The sequence below is a fragment of the Pinus tabuliformis genome, chromosome 7 (genome assembly GCF_031772625.1).
Source record: "Pinus tabuliformis cultivar Carrire ecotype Pingquan chromosome 7, CPIR1, whole genome shotgun sequence".
NCBI classification, from domain to species: domain Eukaryota; kingdom Viridiplantae; phylum Streptophyta; class Pinopsida; order Pinales; family Pinaceae; genus Pinus; species Pinus tabuliformis.
Genome location: NC_142293.1, coordinates 538,564,211 through 538,589,384, shown reverse-complemented (window position 1 = coordinate 538,589,384; position 25,174 = coordinate 538,564,211). Strand labels below are relative to the sequence as shown.

Genomic DNA, 25,174 nt, shown 5'->3' with positions numbered 1-25,174 from the left:
GAGAACGAGAGAAGGTTGAAGCCTTCTGCAGGTTGTAGCCTGCGTACTGGTATAAGGCTGCACCAGTACAAAAGATTGTAAACTGAAGTTTCATATTAAGAAAGATAGAGACAACTTGCAGCAGTAGCGTGTACACGCTGGTTCACTTAACTGAAGTAGCGTATATGTTTCTGGGCATTTGAAAAGTTTGATTAATCTGATAATACTGATTCACCCCCCCTCTCAGTATTATTTCCAACAGATGTACGGTCCCCATACTTGTACCTGTACCTGAATCCATGTTTCCTGGCAACTTAGGAAAACCCACTTGGGGGAAAAACCCAACAACCTTTTCTTAGAGAAAATCTTTAGTTCAACGAGAGATACACTTAATTTTGCTAGTCAACTATGATGGTCAATTGACTAACAATGCTATGGTAAAACCTGGTCAAACAACCCTCTTGTCAAGTCAATCTTTTGCCCAACAAACATGGCCTTCCCTAATCTGTTTAGGATGAAGTTTGCCTCCCAGAAATCGCCCAGAAACTCGGCCCTTCGGCCTAAAATATGCTGCCTAGAATTTCAGACCTACTGCCCGGAGGTTCGACCTGCTACCCAGAATATGCCCAGAAAGTCATACATGTGAAGTCAAAGAGAGAGATATGCTTGAGATGAATTTGTCCTTTGTCCTTCTTGTTTTTCTTCTTCCTTTGCTTGGATGCCCAAAATATATCTTCTTGTGTGAGAGGTCGAATGATGCCTTGTGGAGGAGGTCGAGTGCCATATATATAGTGTTTTGCGTGGCTTGAATGGGTGTCTCTTTATTGGGGATGGCTTGACTTGAAGGAGGGCTGACTTGACAAGTTTGGAGCCAAAAATTCAAAATTTTCTCTTTTGAAACCGAAATGAAGAACATGTCTTATATTAATCATTATATATATCAAGGGCGAAAATATTAATTATGAAGACCGACCATAGCTACATAATTCAACATATTTAGCTTGGGAGCACTTGGGATATTTAATCCCTAAGATTTGCTAGGGAAGCCTCCCTTGTGGGGATAATATCCGACTATGGAATAGTAGGGGAATAGTTGCTAAGGCGACAATGGTGATTGATCTCATTGTTGCTCTTAATCTAGAGTGCTCAATGAGGCTTCGCACTAGGGTGCTAGATTTTGTAGTAACAATGCCAATATAGAACATTAAGTGATTTGCAAGGATGAGGTAGATGACTTGGACTTGCCCATGAATGAGCCAAAAAGGAGGGACATCCTTAATAATAAACAAGATGTGAAACCACCAGATCTAACGAATGGCGAAATTGCTATTCCCCCAAATTTGGACTAGGAAGCATCAAAAGAGAAAAATGTGGTGCCACAAAAATTGGTGAAAGAGTAATCTGCTATTCCCCCAATCTCTCTTGATTTAGGGTGGGGAAGATAGGGTCAGCTAAGCCCACTACCACTGGCAAGTTGGGTAGATCAAGCTACAGAAGTTGAGGCGCTAGGAAAAGAGAACACAAAACCATCAGATTAAGTCAATTTAGAAAAGGTAGGAATAGCAAGGACTTCAACAAGTGCAAAGGAAGTTTGGTTGGTAGCAGGAAAAAGAAGAAATCTCCATCAAAAAACCCAACCAATGGTGATAATAAGGCAGGCCACAATCCAGTGTAATCATGTGTTGTTTTTGTCTATTGCTATGTGAGCAATTTTTGTGAATATATTCATGCATTTTTTTTGAAACGTAGCCTTGTTTGATATCTAGCAAACTAAGCTCAACTTTTGAATTGGGGCTGTTAAGCTATGGCAATTAGGTTGAAGTTTTAAAGGAATCAACCCAATATAATATTTTGCTTGCTTCCGTGCAACTCTTTTTGGGAATGAATACAAATTTCGTTTCAGTTTAAAAAGAGAAAAAAAAAATTGTAATTAAAAATTTGAAAATAACATACAAATATATTATTTTGAAGTATAAATATATATGTATTAGTGTTGTTAAAATCGCGATTTTTTCGCAAATCCGATTTTATCGCGATTTTTATCGATAAAAATCGGCACTTTTTTTTATAGACGATTTTTTCGAAAAAATCGCGATTTTTTCGGTTAAAATCGCCAGAGGCGCGGGCAGCGGGCGTTTTATATAGAAAATCGATTTTTATTTTATTTCATTCAGCAGTCCGCGCGGAGGAGGAGGAGAAGAAGTGAGGGAGAGGGTTGCCGTCGGATTTGGGAGCGAATCCAAGCGATTTTAGGAGGAATCCAAGCCAAGATCACCAATTTGTCCATAAACCAGGTATGTAGATTAATTTTTTTTTGTTTTGCTTCTATAAAAACTTTGTTTTTCATTGTTTTTAAAGAATTTTTGGAAATTTTTCATTGATTTGGGATGGGTTATTTGTTATGACTATGAGAACCAATTTTTTATTTTTATTTTCTCATTTTCTTTAAACATTGTTTATTTTTTTTGATTTTTCATTGTTTTTTTGCATTTGCCATTGGCATTTGGTTGGGTAACTTGGGTTTAGAAATTGGGATTTTGGAAATAATTAACTTGTAATTTTGCAAATGCTAAATTGTAATTTGTATTATGTAATCCTAAATTCCTATTTCCTAATCCTTATTTTTAATTTTTTCCATAGGTTTGCAAATTCAAAATTCAAAAACAAACATGCCAAGGAAATTGGATCCTTTCTGGGAATATGGTGACCCTAAAACTCCGAATGATAGACAAAACTTGTATTGCAAGTTGTGTGGAAAGGAGATATTCGGGGGGGTGTACAGGTTGAAGTTCCACCTTGCAAAAATCCCTGGACGTGATGTGGTGCCCTGTCCTAATACAAATGCTGAAATTATCCGAAAAGCCATGAGAGCATTGGGAGAATTAGAGCACTCTAAAGAGGCCAAAGAAGAACTCAAAAGGCAACTAAAAAGGTCAGCTGAAGGAAGTGGGCCAAGTGGCACTGGTTCTACTGCAGCGTCAGTCAATCCGGTAGCTGCATCATCATTTTTTGTTCCTCGAACCACACCTGGTGCACAACCAACTATCGGTTCAATGATGAAAAGAACTGAAAAAGAACAAGCTGACAAGTTGATGACAAAATTTCTCCTCTGGAGTGATATTCCTTTCAGCATTGTAAGGAATAATCCATTTTTCCAACCTACTGTTGATGCTATTGCCAGTGTTGGCTCGGGGTACAAAATCCCTTCTCTTCATGATTTCAGAGGCCAGCTTCTTCAAGATGAAAAGCGTGACTGCACCCAAAGATTGGAGGATTTTAGGGAATCCTGGGCATAAACAGGATGCACTGTTATGTCAGATGGTTGGACTGACCAAAAGGGGAGAACCCTTATAAACTTCTTGGTTAGTTGTCCCAGGGGGACTATGTTTATCAAATCTATTGATGCAACTCATCAAATCAAAGATGCAAAAAATTTATGTGATTTGCTGGATGTGTTTATTTTGGAGGTGGGTGCAGAAAATGTTGTCCAAGTCATAACGGACAACGCTGCAAATTATGTTGCTGCTGGTAGAATGCTTATGGACAGGCATCCTACTTTATTTTGGACACCTTGTGCTGCCCATTGTATTGATTTGATGTTAGAGGACATAGGGAAAATTCCCTTTGTCAAAGAGGCTGTTGACTCATCAAAAACCATCACAAAATTTATTTACAATCACACATCTGTGCTTAGCTTGATGAGAAAATGCACCAACAACAAAGAGTTGGTGCGCCCCGCCATTACACGGTTTGCGACGAGTTTCATATCTCTTCAATCCCTCTTGAAATCTATGTGGGATTTGAAGAGAATGTTTGTTTCAGAGGAGTGGCGTTCTTCGCCAATGAGCCGCAAACCAGAAGGAGAGGCCGTCTGCAGACTTGTTTCATACCAAGAAGACTTCTGGGCGGGAGTGCAGGAGGTGTGCGCTGTCACTGAACCTTTGGTAAAGGTTCTTCGGTTGGTAGATGGTGAGAAGCCCGCAATGGGCTATTTGTATGAAGCCATGGACAGGGCCAAAGAAGCCATTCGGTCCTACTATGATGACAAGGGAGATGATGGGTTCCAGAGACAACTCCTTCTATGGAACGTCATTGATGAGCGATGGAACAACACACTCCATCGTCCCATTCATGCTGCTGGGCTTTTCCTGAACCCTGCATTTTCTTATGCATGTGGGTTTGATTTTGATGCTGAAATCATGGATGGATTATTAACCTGTGTCCAGAAGATGGTGAGAACTCCAGAACAACGTATGGAGATCTCTAAACAAATTGAGACGTATAAGATGTCAGGTGGCACATTTGGCTTTGATATGGCTATCTTTGATAGGACGGCCAAAATGCCAGGTATTTTTTAGTTTGTAACTTTGTTTCAAATTTCATTGTCTCTTCAAATTCCATTTTTTTCTTATGTTTATTTGTAATTTTGTTGTAGCCGCATGGTGGAAGATGTATGGTGGCAGAGTACCCCTTTTGCAAAAGCTTGCCATACGCATCCTCAGCCAAACATGCAGCTCCTCGGGATGTGAGCGCAATTGGAGTGTATTTGAAAAAATACACAACAAGAAGCGCAATAGGTTAACAACTTAACACTTAAACATTTAAAATATTGCAAATTTCCAAATAAATTTTTGAATTCATTAAACAATATTTTTTTTTATAATATTAATTATTAATTATTATTTCATGAACTTTGTACAGGTTGGAGTCCCGTAGACTTAATGACATGGTCTATGTCTACTACAATCTTCGATTGTGGGTGAGGCAACTAGACAAGACACCTGATATGGATGCCATCTCATTGGATGAGATTGACACCACTGCTGAATGGAGGGTTGAGACCGAGAGGCCTCTCATGGATCCCACTGAGGATTGGTTAGTGCAGGATGAGGGGGAGGAGGAGGAGGAGGAGGAGGAGCAGGAGCAGGAGCAGGAGGAGGAGCAGGAGGAGGAGGAGTTGGAGGAGCAGGAGGAGGAGGAGTTGGAGGAGCAGGAGGAGGAGGTGACACCGCCTACCCGGGCTACCACTAGAGGACGTGGTCTCTGTCTACCTACAGTAGCTGCTACTTCTACAGCTACTTCTTCAGCTTCTAGAGCACGTCAGACTCCACTGCCATTTCCACCACCACAGGCACCAGCATCTTCATCTAGGGGGAAAGGGAAAGCAGTGACATTTTCTCGCAAGAGGGGCAGAGGAAATCAATAGGATTAGAGTCTTAGACTTTCATTTTATTGTATATGACATTATGACATGATGAGATACATTATCATATTTTTTGTTGATATTTTGAGGCTGAGTTGGGACTCAGGACTTACTATTCAGGACATGATTCAATGTTATGTGTGATTTTAGCGCTAGAAATGATATTAAACATCTTATATATTAGTTTTTTTATCATATTTATGTGTCAATGTATTTATTTTATGTTGTAGATGGTTTAGATATTAAAAAAATTGAAAAAAAATGAAAAAAAATGAATATTTTTGTGCCAAACGATTTTTTCCCGATTTTTCCGATTTTTTCCGCTTTTTTCCCGGCGCCGATTAAATCCCGATCGCGCTTTTAACAACATTGATATGTATTAAGCTCCTTGATTTTTATGAAAGGGATGCGTTAAAAAATACAAAATAACATACAAATATACTATTTATTTGAAGTATAGATATATATGTATTAAGCTCCTTGATTTTTATGAAAGGGACGCGTCTCCTTTATGTTTTTTTTGCTCATTCCTCAAAACAAGATGTTAAAGATGAGATGGTTCTTTGTTGATTCTTCAAAAACAAGATGTCAAAGACGTGATGTCTCATTGGTGGTTCCGAAAAGTTTAGAAATCTCTCTCATATCATTTATAAATCTGGGATTTTTATATCGTCTGTTGGTTAAACAAGCCAAAGCAACTATAAAAAGGTTCAATCTTCTTTCCCATAGAAAACAGACTTGGAAACAAAAGTTTAGAAATGAGACACAACTATAACATGTATTTGATATATAGAGATGTATGAAAAATGGCTATTTAGTTGAGTAACCTTTGGTTCCTTATAGGTTTAATGGGAAAGATTCAAGTATTAAACTCCATGTTTTTATGAAGGGGATAAGTCTTGAATCCCCTTTGATGTGACCCAATGGTTTCTTTTGATATTCTTAAAAAATAATGATGTCAAAGATATGATGTCTTATTAATGCTAGCTAAATATATGATGTCTTATTGATGCTGGATATTTTTTTAGAAATCTCTCTCATTTCATGTGCAAATTTAGGATTTGTATATTGATAATTGGTCCTTCACCTTCATCCTCCTTTTGTTGGAAGATACCACAAATTCAGGATTTGTATATTGACAAGAAATGTGATACTTGATTAGGGCCTACTGGAATTTTGATCCACATAAATATCTTGATATTGTCTAACACCATGTCCTTGAATTTCATCCTGCTCATGTTGGGGGTGATCAATGTTTAAAACCATCTCTGTCATCTCATGTGCAAATTTAGGATTTGTATATTAATGATTGGTTAGGATTTTATTTGACAATATGTACTCAACTAGAAGAGGGATATAGTACTCAATGACTAGGGGTCTATTATAATTTTGGTTGACATAAATATCTTGATACTTGCCGATGCCATATTCTTGACGTTCATCTTTGTTATGTTGGAGGAGGTTGATGTTTAATAACATTGTTATGAAGCAAATTGCCTTGGGAAAGCTTAGCAATATTATTGTGAAGATATTATTCTCGGAAACAAAGAAATTTTCAAAAGGATATTATTTTTGTGTGACGAGAAAGATTCCAAAACATAAAGCTGACCAAATGAAAGTAGAAGTAGTCATCTTTGCATAGTTTATTGCAACTTCAGGAAACCTCATCCCTTAGCTACAAGTGGGATTGCACATGAATATATTATGTAATCGAAAATCCCTTGAATCTTACTTTCTAACAACCTTCTGGGTAGCATTTAGTCAAACTCCAGTGGTTTGTAGTGGCTAGTTTCTTTCAAAATTTACTAGTAATCAACATTGATTTTTTCCCCTTAATAATTAGTAGGCATTCAAAGACATTTAACTTATGGGTCTAATCTTTATTAGAGGCTATGAGTTAACTTTATTGTACTAATTAGGTCATGTGTGTGTACCTTTGTATGGCACTATTATATTTTGTATTTTTGGAATATTTTAGATTTAACGCTGGCCTATTGATTTTTTTTTCCTTAATAAATAGTAAGCATTCAAAGACGTTAAACTCGGGAGTTTATTTTTTATTAGAGGCCATGAGCTAACTTTATTGTACTAGTTAGGCCACGTGTGTACCTTTATATAGCACTATTATATTTTGTATTTTTGGAATATTTTAGGTTTAAGGCTGACCCCTTGATTTTTTGTTCTCTTGATAAATAATAAGTATTCAAAGATGTGTAACTTATGGGTTTAATCTTTATTAGAGGCCATGAGCTAACTTTATTGTACTAATTAGGCCATGTGTCTATGTTTGTATAACACTATTATATTTTGTATTTTTAGAATATTTTAGTTTTAATGCTGACCTATTCAAACCTCATTGGGGCGTCTACCCTACCTCTTGAATGGTGGACAAATACACAACTCCTTGTTTACATTATCATTTCAAGTGATTCGTTCATTGTCATAGGCTTAAGGGCACTTTATCTATATTGCGCTTTTTTTTAGTGGTTATACTGTTTTGTTTATGGAGTGAATCTCTCTCCTTAGCACACTTATGGTTATGCGTATGGCTCCTTTTCTCTAAGCACTCTTGTGCTTTCTCTTTCTAGTGCTCTAGTATTATTTACTATGATTGTTACTACTTTCATTGGATTAAGGTTTTGGTAATTGGTCCACCTTTGATCTCTCATCACTTGTGATCACAACATGGTATTGGAGCTAGTGTGAGCCTATCTCTCTATTCAGTGCTATTCTTCTAGGGTTTAACCCTCTTTACCAAGGATGACACTTTCTTAGGGTTTTCCTAGGGTCAACACCCTCTTCTAAGGCTGGCACACTTTTCTACTTTTCAGTGGTAATGTATCACAAATTTGCTAAAGTTTTTTTCAAATTTCTAGAAGAGGCTAATTTTCTAGGGCTTTTCTGGAACCTCTGTATTTCTCTTTTGATTTTGTAGTTGGAGAACATTGCAAATTTCAAAAGATGTTGGTTTTTTTTACGTTTTGGGTCTATAAAAGAATTTTAACAACCACAAATGCAAAATGGTTGTCTGTGTGCTTCAATGGGAGATATTATCATGTTTAGGCAAACCAAATGAATACTCTTCTTTGAAGTGAAAGCTTATGGATGTACTTGGAAAAACCTCGTCCTCCCACTATTGTGAGTCATGACAATGACAATCTCATATGTCTAAAGAAGGATGGAGCTCTCATGTGGTCACTTGATGTGTTGAGTCAGATTTGATTGATCACACCGAAGACAATAAAAGTGCAAAAGAAATTCGACATAACTTCCAAAAACTATTTGGGACGTTGAATGCTACTCAAGTAAATAGACTTGAAGTCGAGCTTTCAAATGTTAAGATGCATGACTTCGATGATGTTGAGGAGCATGTTGCGAGGTTCAATAATTGAAAGGCCAATATCATTAGTTTTAGTGGCAAGGAAAAAAGAGATTCAAAGTTTGCATTTTTCGTAAAAATGTTTCTCCATCTTTCAAACCCCTTTGATTTTTTATAGCATTGCTCTATTTCTAAAGGAGTATACTACTACATCCATAGAGGATGTCTTTGCTAATCTGATCTAGTGTCAAGTATCTTTAAGGAATATGGGAGAATTTCCCCCTCAAGGTCAAGCCCATTGTAAGGCCATGCCAACCCCTTTTTAATGTGAGGTCAAGGGGGGGAACTCAAGATCCTTTAGGAAGAAGAAATTCATATTACTTATAGTCATAAGGAGGGTTATACTTTCAAGAAGTGTCTACCTTTTCTTCAAAAACTTGAAGATCTTGCAAGGCATACATTGGGAATGAAGATCTTTTTTCTCTACAAGAATGGATTGTTGATTCTAGAGCTACTAGTGATATGACCAAACACTTACACTTTTCTCAGATTATAGACAACACCACCATTACCTTCTCTCAAATTATAGACAACACTAGTTGGGGGAGAGTGATTATTGGTGTGGCCCTATGATACTCAAGTTGTGGTGATGTCTTCATTAATAGTGCAAAATTTGGATTTGTTCTCCATATTTTTGGAGTTGAATTGAATCTACTTTCTATATATTGCATCACACACACCAATGAAAAAGGTCGAGCTTTGGCTAGATAAATGGTTTGTGAAGGATATGAATGATGACTTTAATGTGGTTGCCTTGGATTTTGTGATGAATCTAATCACATGCTATGTCACAAGGTTCGTCGAACTTTAACCTTGAGGTTCGAATTTTGGCGAACCTTAAATTTTTTTTGAGGTTTGGCAAATCTCATCGAACCTCATAGCCATTGACCAAGTCCATAGATCAAAAGTCACAGATTCATGTCACAACTCAAGCTTGGAATTTATCCTTGCAGTTTCCATGTCTGTGATAGCATTTTTATGCTTACTGATGTTGATTTCTTAGTATTTTATCCATTTAATATATATATATATATATAGACGAACCTCATCCGAACCTCATCAAAAAATTCGAACTCAAACTGAACATAATCATTGCCGAACCCGAACTCGAACCTGAACCATGTGACATTGATCACATGTATAAATTGGGGAATGATCCTTCTTCCCTAGCTTTGAAATGGTTGATTGCAATGGTAGCCAATGCTCGTGATACTAGTATGCTATGGAATCATTGTTTTAGTCATACTATCTTTGAATCTTTGTCGCATACGAGACATCCACATATGGTTGATGACTTTCCACAAAGTGAACCACCTGGTGGTGTTTGTGAAGGAGGTGTGTTGGGAGAACTCCATAGAGAGACCTTTTCGAAGGATAAAGCAAGGAAAACTTCTTAATGTCTTGGATCAATTCATAGTGACATTTGTGGCCCCATGGCCAACAATTCTCTTGGGGTGGCCAAGGGATTCCTCACATTTATTGATGTTTTTTCTCATTTTCTTTTTGATGTACACCATTAAATTCAAGGATGAGGTGTTTGAAAAGTTTAGGGAATTCAAATCTCTAGGAAAACCAAAGCAACAAGAATACCAAGTGTCTGAGGATTGGTGGTGGAGGTAAATATATTGGTTATGATTTCCAATTTTTTCCCCTGTCTTAGGGCATCACTTGGTAGACAACCATTCCTTACCCTCTACAACAAAATGAAGTAGTGGAAAAAAAGTGTAGGGCTATCACAGAGATGGCCCTTACGTGCTTCACTCTAAGAAAATGAATCTTTCATTCCATGGACTCATAGCTGTTTGTGCAGCCCATATAGTCATTTAAAGATTTACTTGTGTTGTGATAGGGATGACTAATAGAAAATGGTATGGAAATAAACCCTTCTTTTTGCATTTCAAATTTTAGAATCTAGTACATGGGCCCATGTTGATTTTTGAGTAGCTTGGTAGGTACTCCAAGCCCTAGGGTTCAGGGTTTGGAGGGTGGAGCACCACAAGAGTCACTTGTGGGCTTGGAACCCAAGGTTGGGTTTTTGCATCCATTGTTGTTTGGGCCAAAACCATGGACATATTTCGACATGTGATGGATGAGGATGATAGTACTTGTCGAGATGAATCTGTCGCTTCGAAAATCATCAGATTCTGAGTTGTAGAATTGAGTTATGAATTTTTGAAAGTTATGTGTGGTCATGGTGGCACAAGATCAAGGTCGGCTTGATGTTTATAAGCCTTATGACAACTTGTCAAGCCCTATGATGATGTTTTGAGGGAGCCCTTGTATGTGGTATAAATGCAAGGTGAGTGAGCTTCATTTAGGTTCATCCATTGATGCAACACAAGGCATAAGAGGAGCAAAAGAATCTCGGCTTAGGAGAGAAGAATACCTTTGTTTGGGCCACAGGTAGGAGGGCACGTTAGCGAAGAAGAGAGGCTGTTTAGGAGCCTTTTCGTGATTGTTGCAAGGTTGTTTTTCACCTATAGGTAGGCCGAGTATGCAAAGGTAAGTCGCAAATTTGTTGGGGCATGGTTTGTGGTGAGGTATCTTTGTTTTGAGCAGGCCATGGGTACAGGAAGAAGGGGTGGGTAGGCCACAGGCCTTAACACCTCAGAAAAAGGCTTGCGTAGGTCTGTTTGAGGGCAACAAGGGCCCAGAACATCAACGTGGAGGCAGAGGATACATTTGGAGGCAGACCATAACTATTTAAGGGATTTTGTGGGTATTTAATAGGGTTGTTGCAGCTTGCCAGGTGCCCTAACCAGGAACAGTCAAGGACAACAGTTGTACTTCAGACGTGGAGCCAAAGTTGTCTTGTGTTGGGTCAAAGTGTTGACCAATTTTGTATTAGAATTATAGCAGCGTGTGAGTACCATGTGTTGAGGTTGACTTGGGTAGTTGGAGACCTCAACTAGGAGTAGATCTTGCAGTGATTGGATTGGGTGCCATTGGACTAGTGGCGGGTAGTGTGTTGGCTACCCAAAGTAGTCCTTGACAAGCCATCATAAACCGACGTTGACAACTGAAGGTTGGAGCCTAATGTGCAACACTTTGATGGACGAAAGTGACTACTAGATTGGTAGATTAGAGCTCAGGTGTTGGCTAACCTAGAAGAGCAGATTGGATAAACTTGTGTTCATTGTAGCAGAAGTGACTTGCAGCAGTGATAGGTGGCAACCCTCCTGGAGACTCTATGTGTTGTCCTTTGATGGACTAAGGGGCAGCTAGAGAGCAGAACAAGAGCGAAGGACTGACAGGACAAGATATGACATAGAGATTGCAGCGAGATTGTCATTGTATCTTGTATTCCATAGATTGTTGTATTATTTAGATTGGTTTAATATAACGAAGATTGGGTTGTACATATTTGTACAATATTTTGTAAAAAGTTTTCTATACTTGTGCATGTGTGATTTACTGCTTTATATTTTCCGCTGTGCAAAGTAGCTTTTGTTGAGATTCTTGGTTTGGTAGCGTAAGAGATTCTAAGATTCTATCCTAGACCCAAGATCGTGGAAATTCAACATGGTATCAGAGCTTGTTTGAGATACTTGGGAAGACAGTGAATCAGAGTGTGCACAACGAAGTACAACTTAAGAGGGAGTTGGTCACATTGTAGGTGAACGATTCACTATAATGTCGAAGTTGCAGGCTGGTCTACGGTATGAGGACAGGTTGGAGGGGTTGTCTAACTATAGTCCATGGAAGGAAAGGACCAAGTTGGTCTTGCAAGTCAACAGGATCTGGGAGTTTATCGAGAATCAAGAAGCCCACTGACCCAAAGGAGCTAGAAGTGTATGAGGATTTGGATACGAGGGTGAAATTGATTATCCTTAATGGTGTGAAGGATCCCCTAATACCTCATTTGTCCGGGAAGAACACTACACATGAGATGTGGATGGCTCTTCAGAATTTGTTCCAGAATAAGAACGAGAACCGGGTACTGGTATTGGAGGATAAGTTGAAGTCCACCAAGATGATATAGGGTGAAGGAGTGACTTCGTATCTGATGAGATTGTCTCAGGTCAAAGATGAGCTTGCTGCCGTCGGTGTGACTATTTTAGATTTTGATATGGTGAGGATTGCTTTGAAAGGGTTCGCCGAGGAATGGAAGCCCTTCATCAAGGGAATCGTTGCCAGACTGGAATAGGTTGTGGGATGACTTCATTCAGGAGGAGTTGCGAGACGAGGATCTTCATCCGAAGAAGAGGGCTTTAGATGATGACATGGCACTTGCAACACAAATGAAGGGTAAGCAGAAGGAATTGAGTAAAGTCAAGTGTTTCAATTGTGGCGAGATGGGTCATTTTTCATCGAGATGTTCGATGAAGAAGAAGGGAGATGATGAAAAGAAGAAAAGGAAGCAATTTGCCGATGTTGCCACTTTTGCTGACATAGATGCTCTCACCAGAAGGTTGGAGGAGGAGGACTTTGCTATGATCTCTCATTTCTCACAGGGTACTTTTGATGAGGATGGATGGTACGTGGACAGTGCTGCGTCGAAACATATGATAGGGTCGCAAGAGGTTTTCGAGACTCTAATTGAATGGTACTCGAAGTTGCACATGATGTTGGGCGACAAGAGTCAAAAGGAGATTTGAGGATTTGGAGTTGTGCCATTCAAGATGGAGACAAGACAGGTGATGCGAGTCTAGGATGTACTGTTTGTACTAGGATTCAGATATAGCTTGATATCTGTCTCGATGATCGAGAAGAAGGGGTTTGAGGTCTTTTTACAGGATGGGAAGGCAAGACTCAAATCTAGAGGCTCTAGTTCTGTAAGTATTGTGCTTGGAGTTAGAGAGCATGGTCTATACAGGCTGACGGTAAGCTTATGGATCATGGGAAGAAGTAGACGAACTAGGTGCAGGTTCCAAAGAAGCAGTTGCAGGTGAAGGCTTCAGAGGTACAGGTACAAGTTCCAGAGAAGAAGGTCCATGTTCTAGAGGCTCAGAGGGAGACTTTGCAGCCCAAGAAGAGCGCGTGGTCAGTGGGATGCAAGGGTGCTTCCACATCTTGCCAAGAAGGAATCATGGAGGGATTGGAAAGTTATACAGGAGAAGAAGAAGAAGCAGGATGCTTCAAGTGACAGTGACACATCCGAGAGACGCATAGTTCATGCCACAATGATTATTGCAGTGGTGAGCACCAAGAGTTGGGTGAGTAATGATGATGATGATGAGTTACTTCCTAATCTTGGAATTACCTCTCTTGCTAAGAGGGAGTGTTGATTTTTGAGTAGCTTGGGGATACTTCAAGCTCTATGGTTCAGGGTTTGGATGGTGGAGCACCACAAGAGTCACTTGTGGGTTTGGAACCCAAGGTTGGGGTTTTGCACCCAAGGTTGGGGTTTTGCACCCATCATTGTTTGGGGGCCAAAACCATGGACATATTTTGACATGTGATGGATGAGGATGATAGTACTTGTCGAGACGAATTTGACACATCGAAAATCATGTGATTCCGAGTTGTCGAAATGGAGTTACGAATTTTGAAAGTTATGTGTGGGCATGGTGGCACAAGGTCAAGGTCGGCTTGATGTTAATAAGCCTTATGATAGCTTGGCAAGCCTAATGATGACGTTTTGAGGGAGCCCTTATATGTGGTATAAATGAAATGTGAGTGAGCTTCATTTAGGCTCATCCATTCATGCAATGCAAGGCAGGAGAGGAGCAAAAGAAACCCGACTTAGGAGAAAAGAATACCTTTGTTTGGGCCGCAGGTAGGAGGGCACTTCAGCGAAGAAGAGAGGTTGTTTAGGAGCCTTTTCATGACTGTTGCAGGTCTGTTTTTCACCTACAAGCAAGCCGAGTATGAAAAGGTAAGCCGCAGGTCTATTGGGGCATGGTTTGTGGTGAGGTATCTCTGTTTTGAGCAGGCCGTGGGTACAGGAAGGAGGTGTGGGTAGGTTGCAAGCCTTAACACCTCAGAAAAAGGTTTGCGTGGGTCTGTATGAGGGCAACAAGTGCCCAGAACATCAACGTGGAGGCAAAGGATACATTTGGAGGTAGGTCACAACTATTTAAGGGACTATGTGGATATTTAATAGGGCTGTTGCAGTGTGCCAGGTGTCCTAACCAGGAACAGTCAAGGACAATAGTTGTACATCAGACTTGGAGCCAAAGTTGTCTTGTGTTGGGTCAAAGTGTTGACTAGTTTTGGATCAAAATTATAGTAGCTTGTGAGTACCATGTGTTGAGGTTGACTTGGGAAGTTGGAGACCTCAACTAGGAGCAGATCTTGCAGTGATTGGATTGGGTGCCATTGGACTGGTGGACGACAGCGTGTTGGCTACCCAAAGTAGCCCTTGGCAAGCCATCATAAAGTGATGTTGACAGCTGAAGGTTGGGTGAAGATTGGAGCCTAATGTGCAACACATTGATGGACGAAAGCGACTGCTAGATTGGTAGATTGGAGCTCAGGTGTTGGCCAACCTAGAAGAGCAGATTGGATCAGCTCGTGTTCATTGTCGCAGAAGTAACTTGCAGCAGTGATAGGTGGCAGCCCTCCTGGAGACTCTATGTGTTGTCCTTTGATGAATTAAGGGGCAGCTAGAGAGAAAAACGAGAGTGAAGCACTGAAAGGACAAGATACGACATAGAGACTGTAGTGAGATTGTCATTGTATCTTGTATTCCATAGATTGTTGTATTATTCAGATTGGTTTAATATAATGAAGATTGGGTTGTACATATTTGTACAATATTTTGTAAAAAGTTGTCTATACTTGTGCATGTGTGATGTATTGCTTTATATTTTCCGCCGTGCAAAGTAGCTTTTGTCAATATTCTTGGTTTGGTAGCGTAAGAAATTCTAAGATTCTATCCTAGACCCAAGATCGTGGAAGTTCAACAACCCATGCTCCTAATGAAAGGAAAAAAATATCAATATCTCTAGAATCTTGCTACAATTTGGTTGTTTGCAGGGAAGCTTTTTAAGAATACTACCTCTATGACCCTACCACTCTTAGGTGGTTGAATATAGAGAGGCAGCCTTCGATTCTCAACATGCTTCTTCCGATTATTTTGTTTGTCCTCATTTAGATTACTCTTGCGATGTTTAATTTCCTACTCATGGTCTGTTTGGATCTCTCCCTTTGCTTCTTTTGAAAGACTCTTCAAATGATTCTCAACATGCTTCCATGGATCATGTTTCTTCCTATTATTTTGTTGGTCTTCTTTTAGATTACATGCACCATGTTTTAGTGGACCTTCCCCCCTCATAGTATGATGTTAACTTTCTTTCTTCTTCTAGGAGTGCTTTCCCAAGTACACCTATGGTGCGTTTGTAGAAGTTTCAAAATTTTAACTTGTATAGCAACTTTGAAATTTCACACCATTTTGGAAGTTTCTTGGTTCTAAAACCTATGAATATTCAGCCTTAGGGCTGTGTAATATCCCTTGGGAAAAAATTACCCTTAGGGTTGAGAAAAACACATGACAAATTGTATTCTAAACTAGCATCATGGTATTTCTTCAATTTTTGCAAACTGAGATAATATTGAATGCACAAACAGTGTAAAATGGGTAGCTGATTTCATCGACAACTTATACAAATAAGGCCAATTCAACAGTTACAAATCCACAATCCCCTTCCAACAAATCACTGTAGTTTAGATTCAGAAACTAATGCTGCTGCATCATCAAACTTTACTATCTTTGTACTACTGATCTAACCTTGCATCCAGCTATGGTCTTGGTACCTTTTGTTACTTGCTACCTCAAATTTGGTCTTGCTGGTTGACGAGCTATCTTTGCCTTCGCTTCTTTAGTCAGGCCTTTTATAATTCTTACAACCTCTGGTTCAACTGTCACATCTCTCTCTCTGCTGCCAGCAGCCTCGTAAAGGGCCCCCTCGACCCTCCACTGCCAAAGGGGCTTATTCTTGGCTCTCTTGCCCTCATGCAAACCTTGCTGTTTTCTGAGAGAGGGGCTTATTCTTGAATGTCACTTCACGGGGTTGGCACTTGTCCTTGCTACTACAGTTAACTCACACAGTATTGCTTAAACAGATTTCTGTCACAATCATGCCTCAGAGGTACAAAGATATTATTGCTGCCACGATCAGAGCTTCAGGAACAACTTACTGCCACAATAGTGCCTTAGAGATACCCTTCTGCCACCGTCCAAACCTCAGAAAGGATCTGCTTTCCAAACAGGGCCTCAGAAAATGGTCTGCTGCTACAGTCAATGCCCTAGAACTAGTTTGCTGCCATAGTTAAGCCTCAGAAGCCCTCGCTGTCATAGAGGGATCCTTTAGGGATGATCCATTGGCATGAATTAGCCACATAAATTCCATCACTGCCACAGATAAGCACTTGAAGATGGGCAGCTGCCTCAGATAACGTCGGAGTGTTAATTCACTGCCCAGAAAGTGTCTTAGAAGGTCTCGTTGCCAAAGATTTAGCCTCAGAAACCCTTGCTTGCCATAGATTAAGCTTCAGAGCCCTTGTTGCCACAGAATTGTTACCTCAGAAATTATGCGAACAGAGTAAAGAGAAAGGTGGATTGGCTAGGGTGGAAATTTCCACCACCTAAGCCAACCAGAGAAAAAAGGGGTCTCAAAACCCTCCAAGAGCCTCAGCTCAAAAATCAGAAAGATCAACTATCCATGATGATTAAAATGAATCTCTTCTCTCCTTTTTATATATACCCTTTGGGGTCGTCCCTCCTAATTTTAATTTGAGGGGCTAACAAGTTTCCCTCCAGTTGCCCCAAATTTGGCTTTTATTACAAGTTTTCCTCCATTTACCCAAATTATCTAATGTTACCCCAATAATACGAAGCAATGGGTTTCCCCCTTTCCAAATGACTATAGCCTACGGGGTTAGATAGGCTACTTCGTCCTTGGGCAATTAATTCGAAGAGGACATTACAGGCTGATCTAAAATATATAAGTCACATCAACAGAAAACATAGAATATTTTAATTCACTTCAATCCAAATTCACTGGGCAATTCAAGAGTAAGAATACCAAATGCATGCCAACAAATTTCAGCCCTTAGGGCACACTTTGCAAGCATAAAATCAGATACAGAATCATTACAATTACTGCAGATTTACATCAGGATTCAGTATATATGCCCTATCATCTTCTACGTCAATGCTACATCACTTAATAATTTCAACTAGGATATCTTGCTGAAGCCAAGCTAAAGTGACACTTTTAGGTGTTCTTCCTATCTACTGCATTGTCTGCGCAGTCTAAAGTCTAAATGCCCCTACAACTTCACTGTAGCATCTCCAAGATATTTTAAGCCATACTCCAATGTGCCCTTCAAAAGTATCCGAGCACATGTTTTGCAGCTACCCAATGTTTTTGCCTCGACTCCACCATGAATTGACTCAAGTTGTTCATGGTAAAACATATATATGGTCAAGCGTTGACCAAAAACATCAATGAATTTATTAATTGCTTGTACTATGTGGGATCCACTAATTTTGAATTTGAAGCTATCACCTTCTTTAGATTAGTGATCATGGGTGTGGCCATAGGTTTGTAGTTCTCCATTTGGAACCTATTTAAGATCTCAATTACATACTTACCTTGCCCAAGGAAAATGTCCCCTGGTTTCTGTCAAACCTCCAAACTTGAGAAATAATGAATCATGCCAATGTTCTCCATCTCAAACGTAGTTGCCATGTGTGCTTTGCACCCTGTATTGAATTTCTACGAACCTGTAAGAAACAAACCGCCTATATACAACACTAAAACAAACATATCACATCCAACAAATATATAATATAAGTTAGGATCTGCCTCTCTTTTGGTGAAACCCATACTCTGCAAATATCCATCTATTCTGGAATACCATGCACTCGGTACCTATGTGAGTCCATACAAGGCCTTCTTAAGCTTGCAGACATGGAACTCTTTCCCATTTACCTCAAATCCTTGAGGTGGGACTCGTTCCTATTCACAGCTCAAATCCTTGAGGCTGCTCTATGTACACTTCTTCCTCAATGTTCCTATTAATGGAAGCTGTCCTCACATCCATGTGATGTATCCATCTGATAAATAAAACTAAGGACATAGCTACTCTACTGGAAGTGTACTGGTGACTAGAGCAAATGCCTCCTCATAGTCCACTCCCTCTTCCTGGAAGAACCCTCTCATTGCGAACTTTCCTTTGAAATTCTCAATGTTGCCAATTGTTGCATGCTTGATCTTGTAGAGCCATTTGGAAGTCACTATTGACTTCCCCTTTAGTCCTGACACTATGTCCTAAAAAACATTTGATGTAGGTGTATTTATCCACCATAGCATCTTATTATACCTTCTGGTTTGCTACCTCTAGAAAAATGGTTGCTTATAATGCCACGTAGTCTGTAAATTTATTTGAAGGTTTGTTCTCCCTAAAAGTCCTCCTAGGAGCCTCTATATACTCTCAAGAGTCCCTCATCTCTGTGTAAACCATTGAGGTCTATTGATAAAAGTGGAAGGGGCTACTCCCTCCTCCTCTTTGTGTGAAGGCTGCTTGCTTTGGAAGTTGATAGTGATCCTAGCTCAACCTTTGGAGCTTCTTGCTCCTCATCCTTTGTCATTGGAATAGGCTCATGGGACTTTCTAGATGCAAAGCCTTTCTTAAACTTTACATCCCTATTCACTACTGTCTTCATTTCCTTTGGAATATAGACCTTGTAGGCCTTTGAAGTCTCACTGTGAGTTACAAATAAACCCTTCCTATTGGAGGGTTCCAATATCATCTTTTCTACCGATACACGGATATAAATGGGACAACCAAAGCTGCAGAAATTACTCACCTCTGGTATTCATACCAATGAATGACTCCTCTTGTGTCTGGTCCTCCAAGGTCTTGTGAGGACAATGGTTTTGGATGTGAATTGCTGTGTTGCATGCCTTTTCCCAAATAATCATTGGCAAGTCCTGGTCATGAATCATGGCTTTAGCAGACCCTATAATGGATAAATTCTTCTTCTCCGCAACCCACTTTTGCTGTGGGTTGTATGGAACAATCAACTCTCTCTTGATTCCTGCCTCCTTGCAGGAAGCCTTGAACTCCTTGGAGGTATACTCACCCCCATAGACTTTCACTTTTCTTTTTACTTTTTAAAGTGAAATTACAAGATAGAATTATTTTGTACTTTTCCTAAGTGGTTACTAAAGAAATGTCCCGAACCATTTCTTGCACATTCACATTGAAACTTGTTCAGGAAGTACCTGCCTGAGCTACATTTCTGAACAAAGATATGGATCCCTTGCCCTCCTAAAGAGACAATGCTTCCGGTGCCAATTCCAAGACATCTTGTCCAAGATCTACCTCTTGGAAACCTTTATCAAATCTACTATCCTCAATGGTTAATAGATTTGGAGGCTAACATTACTCTAAACAATTGGGCCAGGAAGAAGATCTAAACCCTCATTCTGAGATGCATTATCAAATGCAGGAGGACTGTCTCCCACCACATTATTTAGGGAGAGTTTGGAGCGCATCCCTTCAGACTTGACATCTTCTTCCCCTTGGTATCTTTTCTTCATAGAGTTTGAATCTTTGGCGACTTGGCATTTAGGAGGGATTGGTATCCATATTGTCTACTTTGGATGTACCTAATGTGCCACTTTTATGTATGTCTGATATTTAACTTTCTAATCACTTTGGCTGCTTTTGGTGGCCTTTCAGCATTAACATATATTCATCATTGCATGGAATGTATATATACCTAGCATCATTAGCTAAACCTTTGTTTTCGCTTTCTTGTAGAATCTCAATGTTTAGATGAAGAATAAAGAAGGGAATCTAGTTCCATGGCTTGGAAGTGAAAAAAATACAAGTTTATGTAAGGCCTACAGAGAAATTACTTATGCTATCACCCAAGTTAACAAAAGAAAGAATTTTCAATTGTTTAGGACAATCTGAAAAGTATTTCGAAGACAATAAAGGTCTTGATATGGGTGACTTGGAAGTGAAATGCATGCCTATGATTTGTCAATTTCTTTAGCTGTCTTGGTAGGTTCCATGTCATCACTCCTCTCGAGCAACACATGCCTCCCTACCATAGTATGAGAGTTAGTATTTTATAGTGCAGTTATGGATTGTTTGAAGAAGACAATATAGCACCATTGTTACCATATGGTAGTTTCTATAGTCAGCCTGGTTGGTAAATTGTAATGGCTCGTATACATTGGAGGGGATTTAGCTCTCTGTTTATTCTCTTTCTTCTTCAAATATTGTCACATACCTTTAACACTCATATGGAATTTGCTTAGAAATCCTACGATTGACAATATACCTAAAGTGCTCTGCTTATATTTGTCAAACTTTAGCAGGAGGTTCTTTTATAGATAGTTATTATTTATGGTATAGTTTGTCTTTTCATAGTTAAAAGATAAATCCCCTTTTTTGATTGAAGAGGGTACGAGACTCCATAGACCTGCTTTACATCAGATTGCCTTTGGTTAAGACCAGCAACTGAACGGTATCCTTCCCCCAGAGTCAGACTTTCACCTGGCCTCATTTGCAGTTGCACAAAAGATCATACGAGCACAGGGAATGAGCCTGCCAGGTTTTGAACCTGGGCCATCATGTCTGCATGGGTTCTAACTTAACACTAGACTCAGCGGGATGGACTTGTTTATGGTACAGGTCATCTAAGAGGCATCTCATACTTGGGGGTCTTTGAATGGTGCATATTGCCTTCATAACAGTGCAAACAATTCACAAGAGAGAAAAAAGGAAAAATAGAACCTGATCATAAGGTATGCTGAAGATTTTATGTTTGGCTTTCCATTTGTATAATCATCTTTGAATTTGCTTCGCATTAGGGGATTTCAATAATTTCCGATAATAAAAGAGTAATATTCTTGAACATTCATATGCTATAATGAGATATCATGATTATCCCACGAGAATATAATTGTCATGCCTACGCAAACTATTTCATTCCTATCCTTAACTCCTACCCACATGGAGTACGCCCCAACCATACTAATGCCTTATCTCTTATAAATAGCACGCTGCCTAGAAAACCTGTAGAGGTCTGCGTGGCCACGTTCATAAGCCTTTTACCTTTCTGGTAATTTAATCAATAGCTTTTATTTCTCTACTCCTAGAGCAATGCACTTATTCATCAAATCCAATATTTTTGTGGATAGAAAGTTGAGTTTATATTTTATTATGATGCAATTCTGTGTTTCTGATATATTTTCCTTGGGAAGGCTCCATTTATGAAAAAAAGACCGTTAATTTATAGTTGCTTTTACTTTGGATTGCTTCTCAGGTTGACACTGCTCAGGAAATACAAGAAGTAATTTCAAGTCCACTCAACTGGGTACAAGACTTTGATTGGATTCCAGCTGGTGTAGACTCTAATACGCCTGGAGACTTGGAGCATATTCAATTTTCAAATACTCTGGAAACATTTGAGGAAGCAGAAATCATAGAGGAAATATTTCATACTGCGCAGGCATCTCAGGCAGATAATATTGAAGCTAATTCTTTGTTACTTAGTGATTACCTTGATGAAATTTGGGGAGGAGAGGAACTTAGAGATGAGTATCATGATACTTCTATGGTGCAGACTGGAAACCACACTAATCCAGAGGTTACTGGAATTCAATTACGCCAAAGAAGCCAGATATGCCAGCAGGAACTGCCCTATGAGGGTACTGCCATGAAGAGGGTTCGAATGCAGAAGTATCCAGTGCAACATTCTGCCGTTGAACATCAATGCACTGCTTACTCTGAAAATGATTGTATCTATGATCTACAAGAGCAACATATCTTATTAGACAGTTTTAACAGGCAGAACCATAATTCCAAGGTACATAATTGAACTAAACTTACTATAATAATTATACTGGATTAGTATATTATTTCTGTTCATTGGATATTTGTAGCATCTATGGCAAGATGTATATTCCATGTTGCACCTGTCTTCTTTTTCTCTCTGCAGCCTGAAGTTACCACCTTCATTTGTTTGGAAGATGAAAATAAGACCTGTTTTCCCTCCCCTTTTGATGGGAGGTATAAGTGGCGTCTTGTTTTTATTTAATAAATAAAGAGGAGCTAAAATGTGCAGGTGATTGCCTGGGTTTAGAGTATTTTTCTCTAATTCAGTGTAATATTTATGGCAGAATATGACACCGCTTCAAGATCCAGTGCCACTAGCTTCTGCAAGGCAAATAGATGCTATCAGAGAAGGTAGGGAGATTGCTGGAAAACTGAATCCTTTGTTTTCAATAGGTATTAGTGGGCATTTGACGACTGGTTTTGTTGCATTTGCAATTTTTATGTCTAAAAGAACTCTTCCAAGTATTGAGTGTCTCGCATTGCAGGTCATTCACCATACCATTTGAGAGGTCCATTGGCAAACGAAAGTCTTGGTAAGAATCGCCAGAAAGCTCATTCAGGCAGACGTGTGGGTAGTTCATTTTCAAGGGACAACTGCCAACCTGGAACTAGTAGCATGGGTTTTAGACAAGCCAATGAATATAAATTCAATTTTCCCTTGCATGATTCTGTAATGGAAGGAGAGTTATCAGCCAATGAAATTCAACGTATTTTACATAGTTCAGAATTTGAAGTCTTGCCAAATAGTTCCGATCTTGCTGATAAAGTTACTGTTAATCATGTCATATCCTCAATGCCTCCACAGTCCTTGACATATGGGCTTTTCCTGAATAGCCAGTCTTCAGAGATAGTTGATATTCCTGCTGAGTCCCCTAACCAAACTATGAAACATGAACCGGGCAATAGTCTGGAGATATGGAAGTCTCAGCAACAGGTGTTGACATCGCTCACTGAAGATAAAATGCCCATTTCTAAAATAAATTGCCAGACTTCTTTGTCAGAGGATGGTCAGCTCTCAACTGTAGCTGTTGTTAAAAAACATGAGTTTGTACCATCTGAAGATGATTCAGAGACACCAGACCAGTTTGGTGAACCAATTAAGGGTTCATCATCTGGAGAAGTACCAGATAGTTCAGGAGCTTCATCTAAAGTGGTTCATCCAGAGAAAATTTTACCAGCTCCAAGCTCATCGGAACCGACATCTGTCAGAGGCTGGAAAATTTCAGAACGAATCTTAAAATTCTGCAGTTCTATTCCTTCATATGCAGCTCCAGTGATGGAATATTTAGGTCGATTTAATCCCAAGAAAGCTATTCTTCCTTCAGAATTTGCATGTAATTTTGGTCCAACAGATGGTGCGACTGATAGTGCTGGTAATATGGGAACCTGCATGTGCACTGAAGGAAATATGGAGCGTGCCAGATCTAACATTTTCTTGTCTCAGTTGAAACAGAGAGTGAAACCTAAAGTAAAAAGTGTTATGCCTGATAGTGGAGAAGAGTCGGAGATGCTATGCAAATGTTTTGTCACCGTTGTGCTGACCAAAGTAACAGTGCTACTCTCCATGGTTTGGAGCCGCCATCAGGTGTACTCAATGGCTTCTCTGAGTTTTTGGAGCAGATGTGCTCCAACAAGTTCTACTAGTGTTATTGTATCAGTATGCCTTCTAGGCACAACAAGTTTACTCTTCCTTTTCTTGCTGTTTCGGGCTATCTGGCGCTTTTCTAGAGAGTGCATCTGCACTCATTTTCTAGGGGAGAGAGGTTGTCAAGCAACATGTAAGCTTCGACTGGACTATAATTCTGTATTTATCAGGTGTCTTACAGTTGCTCTTTTGTGGAGTTTTTAGAAGTATTCTTTTCAGTATTTGTAGACCGAGAAAGAACCTGAAATATGTATTCATATTTAGTTTTCTTCTAAATAAGCTAGGAATCAGTATATCTTAACTAAAATTATAAAATTGACTTTATCAACAGTTGAGAGTTTGCTTGCCTGGTTGGGAATGTGCTGTGGGCTAAATATATATGATGGAGTGTTAGAAAAACTATATTTTCTCTACTGTTGGTTTCAAGTTTGCCAATTTTAAGTATTTTTTAAAATGTAAATTGCCTGTACGAAAACTTGAGAAAAAGCTCTAGTCAACAACAAATTTTTCAGTTGCATAGACCATGACATAGTTCTTGTGTATGTTCAACTTGTTTTGACATTTCAAGCTAATATATTTGTGCTTTGTTGCTCTTTAGGTTTTCTTATATACTCACAAAAGGTTGTTTATGTCTTTGAGTGAACTCCATATTTTCCTATATCTCTTTTTAAAACTGTTTTTGCTTTTAGGCTCATTGATATTCTGTAAAACTAGCTTGAAGAGGTGGGGCACTTCATATAAAATGTTTGTGTACATAAAATATGATTCAAGGGGCAAACCAATGAACATAAACGCTAGGCTCCCACAAGAGAGGAATTCAACTCATATTTTCATTGCTTTGATCTTAATTCTCTATGAAATATCTTTTCAAAACAAAGTATGCACTATGTTTTATATATACTTAGGTTGTTTTATACATATACGCAAAAGGTTGTCTTATGTTTTTGAGTAAATTTCATGTCTTCTACATTTATTTTTAAAACTGTTTCATCTTTTAGATTCAAAGAGGATCATTAAACATAGCTTGAAGAGGTTGGGGACTATATATAAAATACTTGTGTAGGAAACAACAGGTTTGAGGGGCAAACCATTGAACATAAGTACTAAGCTCCCACAACAGAGTTATCTTTGGTATCAGGTCACCCCCAAGGTTCAACCCATA

General features: G+C 39.2%; 2 protein-coding genes across 2 annotated transcripts in view; both read left to right on the top strand.

Moving 5' to 3' along the window:
* Positions 1-24,342, top strand: part of LOC149248434 (uncharacterized) — a 48,812-nt gene extending 24,470 nt beyond the window's left edge. Inside the window, exons 3-5 of the mRNA XM_089458427.1 lie at positions 21,796-22,338; positions 22,652-22,718; positions 22,853-24,342. Of these exons, the coding sequence (XP_089314553.1) occupies positions 21,796-22,338; positions 22,652-22,718; positions 22,853-24,216 (1,974 nt within the window). The 3' untranslated portion in view covers positions 24,217-24,342. The remainder of the gene's footprint in view (positions 1-21,795; positions 22,339-22,651; positions 22,719-22,852) is intronic.
* Positions 3,293-4,866, top strand: LOC149248435 (uncharacterized). Its single transcript, XM_089456048.1, has 2 exons — positions 3,293-4,556; positions 4,681-4,866. The coding sequence occupies exon 1, from the start codon at positions 3,363-3,365 to the stop codon at positions 4,335-4,337; it is 975 nt and encodes a 324-aa protein (XP_089312174.1). The 5' UTR covers positions 3,293-3,362; the 3' UTR covers positions 4,338-4,556; positions 4,681-4,866.
* Positions 24,343-25,174: the final 832 nt, after the last annotated feature.

Bases quoted from the DNA above. Each gene is read 5' to 3' on its own strand.
- LOC149248435 (XM_089456048.1), top strand. From the start codon at position 3,363: ATGTTTATCAAATCTATTGATGCAACTCATCAAATCAAAGATGCAAAA.